At 43.9% G+C, this 6,436-nt stretch overlaps 1 protein-coding gene across 1 annotated transcript; it reads right to left on the reverse strand.

The window, feature by feature from the left end:
- Window positions 1-885: 885 nt before the first annotated feature.
- Sap30 (Sin3A associated protein 30) lies at window positions 886-6,169 on the reverse strand. The gene is made up of 4 exons (XM_052752800.1): window positions 5,554-6,169; window positions 3,751-3,876; window positions 3,270-3,368; window positions 886-1,222 (listed from the first exon to the last, which is right to left on the reverse strand). Exons 1-4 carry the CDS (start codon window positions 5,866-5,868, stop codon window positions 1,100-1,102), a joined length of 663 nt encoding a protein of 220 aa, XP_052608760.1. The 5' UTR covers window positions 5,869-6,169; the 3' UTR covers window positions 886-1,099.
- Between the last annotated feature and the right edge of the window lie 267 nt (window positions 6,170-6,436).

The following is a 6,436-nucleotide window of genomic DNA, read 5'->3' on the forward strand; positions in this document are numbered from 1 at the left end:
GGTGATGCTAAGCATTTAGCCAAGCAATAAAATAGAGAAATAGACGTTAAAAAATGATAAAACACTGACAGAGAATGAAACGCAAGAAGATAGAAAGGGACCTCAGCCCTTAAACAAAGAGCTCATTACACAGCTAGACTTCTCCAACCTCAGACAAGGTTTGCTATCTAGTCAAGACAGCCTCGAATTTGTGACCCTCCTGGCTAAGCCCCCCAGAGAGCTGGGATTATAAATATTCACCACACAGCAGTTTTATTAAATAGTTTGAATTTTCTATCTTTGAGTAGCACAGGTGATGAGTTATTTTCTATATTCATGCCATAACTCCAGTTCTTATTTCCACTCTCAGCAAGCACTGTGTGTGTGTGTGTGTGTGTGTGTGTGTGTGTGTGTGCGCGCGTGCTTGCCTTTGTTGGAATATTGGGGTGTCTTTGGAAAGAGAAAGGCACAGAAATTACCTGTTTTTCTTCATAGGCCTTCAAGGAATAATAATAATGCATAAAGGGAAATTTCAAAGTGGTTGAAAAATCAATGGAAGTCTAATTTCAAATCTGCTAACATATATTGTAAAGCACTTTAAGAGGCGGGTGGATCTCTGAGTTCCAGGACAGCCAGGATACAGAGAAACCCTGTCTCAAATACCCACGCCCCCGCCCCCACATACACAAAGAAAAGAATGCTTACTTCCCATTGGCCTAGGGAAAAAACAAGTGGGTTATATTTATATCTGTTATTTCTCCTTTACCTTTAATTACTTTTTAAAAAATTTTTAAATTCTTAAGAAAAGTTTACAAAATACAAATCTTTACCTGAAACCTTAATACCACCCCCTGGAAGCTTAAAACAAACTCTAAGTTTCGCAAAATAAATACACTGAAGCAGCTCTAACAGTAATAACCTTTATTTAAAATAGTTTTAATTTAGGAAGCTCAGTTTACACGAGTTTCCAACTAATTATTAGAATCAAAGACAAACAAACAAAAGGCAAAGGAAATCCTCTGTAGAAAAAATACACAAGAACCTTTCTACATATGAAAAAGAGTAAACATTCTTGACAGCCAGACAGCCAGGGGCCCCCCTGAATGAGAAGCCGCCTCTCCTAGTGAACCCCGCTGTCCACCTTGAGGTCTGATTTGTTCTTCTCATTCTTCACTGAGTAGATGAAATACGTCAGGGTGTCCTTCTCGTTCACTGGAATAGACCTAAAGTGGCAGCCAACTATCTACAAAGAAAAAAAGGACCAATTAACTGTTGGATACAGCAGGGGCAGTGAGCTGAGGGAAAGACACTGTTCTGTCAAAGTGTTGCATGACCACAAGAGATAGTCTTTTAAAAGCTAAGCCGTTTTAGCCGGGCGGTGGTGGCGCACGCCTTTAATCCCAGCACTCGGGAGGCAGAGCCAGGTGGATCTCTGTGAGTTCGATGCCAACCCGGGCTACCAAGTGAGTCCCAGGAAAGGCGCAAAGCTACACAGAGAAACCCTGTCTCGAAAAACCAAAAAAAAAAAAAAAAAAGCTAAGCCGTTTTAACAAAATATGAACAAGCCCCAAAGCGCATTGAAAACAAAATATAATAAACAAAAGACAGTCTGATTTCAAAGGACCTGTTCGTCTACTCAATTAATACGCTCTACTTCTAAGTTGGTCCACTCAACTAATGGGCACCGGGTCTGAGTATTTTTCCCTTTAAACTTTACAACTTCAGTTTAGAAAGCACCTACTTTTAAACATCAAATATCAATGAGATAAAACAGAAGAGCTGATGTGCAGCCCACGAGGGGGAGTTTAGATGGTATTCACAGGAAAAGATTAATACAAAGTAAACAAAACAAAAACACTTGGTAACAAACTATGATCCCACAAATATCTTTGGTGCAACTGATATTCATTCTTCCTAAGTGTCTCACAGAATTTTCTGAATAAAATGTAAGACTGGAAAATTAAAGGAGCTGGAGCTGTCCCTTCACTGTACAAATCTAACATGTACACCACAACTACCAACACCTGAGTAAGACCCGGAAGCTGCTCGTGTATGCGCTCGGATTCGAGAGGATGGCCTGTTTTTCTAGAACAGAAAAGAACTCTGAACCACTACAACTGTTTTTAGAAGACCCGACCTTAAAGGCTTGGGATTTGAGTTATATCCTTAAAAACGATGTTTGCATCCGTTCTTGGTTCCTCTCTGTTGCAGAACAGGGATGACTATAGTACGTTAATATAGAGTATATTTCATCATAGTAGGGGAGGTCTTTATATTTATGGAGTGTGCCACAGAAAAAGGACTAGATCTTTCAAATAAAATTTAAAGGAAAGTTTTATTTTTGTTGCCTCAGTAGGAAATATAGGAGAAAATTTGGCTAGTTAGCATACTGAATTTTAATAATGTTAAAGAGCTTTCTACAAAGAATTGTAACTTGTATTTATCTCTTATTTAATATGCATATTAGAAATGTAGGCTATTAAAGTCAAGCTGAAGAATATGAGAAAACTCATGTAAATAAACACACACACATACACACAGAAAGAGAGAGGGAGAGAGAGATTTCTGTCCTATCTATCCAATGGAAATTTTTACTTAGATATAAAATAAAACTATTTAAATCTGTAAACATCTTAAAGTGCACAGATTTTGTGGCTCTATTACTCCTTGAACACACACACACACACACACACACACACACACACACACACACACACACAACTAACTTCCAAACCACACTCAAGGAACCAAAGTCCTATACAAAACAAACTTTAAGTAAAACCTTGGATAAAATTTTTGCTCTCTCTAGATGTAAAGAAAGCATCCTCTACTTAAAAACAACAACTACTAATAAAAAACAACCTGAAAGTAAAGCTAGAAAGTTAGGGAATCCTGCTTTAGGCTTATCTGTGGGCCTATTCCACAGAAACTTTAAAAACTAAACTCTAATAAATGCTTGTGAACTTTTTTATTTGCTATGCCTCAATTCGGTGTTTAATCAATATTCATTAAATAGTTGGAAATTTAAAACAGATTTCTAGAATTATAAGAACTTCCCACTGAATACTTATTCTGAAAAATCACTATAAAAAGATGCTGTAAATGGATTTTTCTAGGTGGCAGACAGATGTTTCTAAACAACTATATTCTCCCACAATAGACCAATTAACTTTGACTTTCCTATATGTAATGTACTATTATATATATACTACACTTAGCTATTTCATCATCATTTAATGACCCCTTGTTGGTGTGAACAGGTTGTTTAAACAGTATAAACTTATATATACCTCAACAAGTTGTGCTTTGTTAAGTCCTGGTCTGGTTGGAAGCTTGAAGTGTCTTTTGTATCTTCTAAGTGTATTTACTTGTAATTGGTACAAATCAACCTAGAAAAAAATTAATATATCAATTAGTTCACTCTGCTAAAAAGATATCACTGATCTGTATGGCAAAGGGCACTTCCACTTCGGCACAACAATAATTTCATTTACATAATTAGATCTATAGTTTTTTAAACAGTTCTACCTTTTGGGGATACATAATATCAACTTTTAGAGGGGAAAAAAAAAGGAAGTTGTATGTAAAGGGCTATAAGAATTGTCACCTGAGATTTAATACTAGTCTAAGTACATGTTAACTGATTGTATTTAATTTTGAGATTTCTCAGAGCTTTAAACATTTCAAAATTAGCCCAAATATTTACACAAAGGTTTTGGAATTGCCAGTATGCTTATGATTTACATGTAACATAGAAAAACTTTCATCTACCTCTGGAGTATCGACATCCTGAACAGGTGAATCTCCTCCATCATCATCGCTACCTTTCCTCTTTCTTCTGTTTCGAACGCTCTGGATTAAGTTTTTATGATAATCACAAATGTAGAGATGTCTTGCCTGAAACAGAAAAAGTTTCGTGGACTGTGAGTACTGAAAAAAAACGCTTCTCTCTGTTAGTAAAATGCACAGGCCCAAGTGAATGACAGAACATACAGTCTAAGCAGTCCACTGTTCCAATGTTCCTTTCCAATTTTAAACCGGGTACTCGGCTTATGACATTAGCAGGCTGTCAATACTGTCTGGAAGGGAGGGGCTAGGAAGAGGTGAGTGGTACCACCGGAGAAGGCAGGCAGAGGAAGAGAAATTCCAACCCTCTGGGTTTTGTCATCAAATTGCGTTAAGGGTGACCTGAAAAAGTTAGCTCCTGCTGATTTTGACTTTACAAGGGGAGGCATGATGTTGCCCACAATTCTGAACTTGATAATATTTTCTTTAGTTTGAGAGCAGCAAATTTTATTAATATTAGGTATGTGCTTCTTAATCTTTCTAATTAGGTAGCCAAATTCTATACAGATACAAACTATGCATTTTTTACAAATGCGCTACTGAGTTAATATCCTAATTATGTTTCAAGTTCAAGTACTAACGTTTCTTTATAAGAATTAAATGAATGTATTTATCTGTATTGTGCTGTTTTTCAATGAAAGCAAACAAATTATTCACGTTCACTTGCGAAGTTCCTCATGCGCCCTACTGAAAAAACGGCTTAAACAGAATCACAAATAAACTTTTCAAAAAAATTAATTACATAGGCATTAGAAAGTTACATAGTAAGCGATAGTAAATACTGAGCTGACTGACAGTCTCCCCATCCCCCCCTTTAAGGCTACAATTAAGGGCTGAATGAAAAGGCTTTTATATTGACTTCTAAGCTAAGGGCAAGTTAAAAATATACAGGATGTGTGGAGGGTCTGTATCTCGTTCTCCATGCCATCAGCCAGAGCTCTGAAAAGTAGCAATGGATCTCTCTGAAACCTCATAGCTGGCCAAAAGAGCAGACGTGCATAAAAAACGGGAAAAAATAAAAAAAAAAAGAAATCCCGATGGCGGCCGAGCGGGCTGTAAAACCGCAGAGGCTCGTTTGCAGCCTCGGTTTGGAGCAGCTGCCCGAAGAGCTGACACCGCAAACGCTGTTTACAACCACCTCCCAGTAAGGCACTGCCGAGCTCCGCTTCCCTCTCCGTGTTCAAGAGAAAGAGAACACTGAAAGGAGAGAGAGAGAGAGAAAAAAAAAAAAGGAGGATTTCCCTTCTCTGCGGCGTGGGGTCCTGCCAGACTCTTACTTTCCCTAAAGGAGCGGAGCTACTCCCTGGGGCCAGACGCTGGCTCGGGGTAGCAAAACAAAGGCGCCTCCATTCCAGAAGGGGCTACCGGGGCTACAAGAAAACTACTCCGGGCCCTCGGTGCCGCGGTCCCCTTTGTTTCGTTTCCAGATCGCAGCCAAGGAGGAAGAGGGAAGCCTGGCGTAGGAGAGACGCGAGGCAGCGGGAGTCCGGGTGAGGGGCGGAGGGGACCCGCACCACCGCGCGAGCGAGCGAGCGCGCGCGCGCTGGGGGAGGTGGCCGGAGTTGCAGCGCGACTTTGTTTCCATCGGGAGAGCCCACTAATCCCACCCGGCAGCCCAGTCCCGAGGACTCGTGAACCCCGCCAACGACCCGGCTGGGCAAGCAGGGTGAGGGCAAGGGCAGGGCAGGGCAGGGCAAGGCAAGGCAGGGCGGTCCCGCTGCCACTTACACTCTTATCCAGCTCGATCTTCACCTTCTTCTGCGAGATGCTCTTCTGGATCCTCTTGCTGAAGCTGGCGTTGCCCGCCGCGCGCCCGCACCGCTCGCCGTCCTCCCGCAGACAACAGAGTTGCCCGGGGCCCGGACCCGCCGCTCCGGGGGGGCCAGCAGCCGACACCGCACCGGCACCGGGTACCTCGGCCCCACCGCCCGCCGCGTTCCCATTCCCCGCCGAGGCGGCGGCGGCTGCAGCCGCGACCACCGCGGCCATGGCGGCGGCCGCGTCCCCGCCGCGGCTCATCTCCTCCGGAGTGAAGCCGTTCATGTCTGCCAGCTCCGGGGGCGCCGGCGCCGCCGCCACAGAGCCCCGCTCGCCGCGCCGCTCCGCCTCCTTCCCCCCCGGGCAGCCGTTCACTCGGCACCCCAAGTGTGGCGGCGGCACGGTCCGATGCTCAGAGTCCCGGGCCTGTCGGTCTGTCGGCGCGGGAAGCGTGGCCCGGTTCCGGGGGCTGTGATCGGGAGTGGAGTGGCTCCGTAGAAAGGGGACCCCACTCACTGTCACATGGAGACTTCAGCAGTTGGACCGCAGCTCCACCGCCTCCTTCCAGCCCCCAGGATCTGCGCGAGTGAGACGCCCCGCCCCCGGCCCCGCCCCTCCGCTGCCGCGCGGCCCCACGGGAATAGTAGTTCTCGGTCGCGGAGCCAACTTGCGCTCCGTTCTGATTACGTGGGCCGGACGGGCTGGACGAAACTACTCCTCCCAGCATGCATCGCGTGGCGAGCAACCCATAAGGGTTTTTTTTTTTTTTTTTCCATTCCAAGCACCGGGCAAATCCGAGTATGAGGTCAGGCTTTACTGTATTTTCTTGCCTCTTTTCTCTCCTACGAGTAAG

The sequence above is a fragment of the Peromyscus californicus genome, unplaced genomic scaffold, assembly GCF_007827085.1.
Source record: "Peromyscus californicus insignis strain IS unplaced genomic scaffold, ASM782708v3 Scaffold_23__1_contigs__length_62951481, whole genome shotgun sequence".
In the NCBI taxonomy this organism is placed as follows: Eukaryota; Metazoa; Chordata; class Mammalia; order Rodentia; family Cricetidae; genus Peromyscus; species Peromyscus californicus.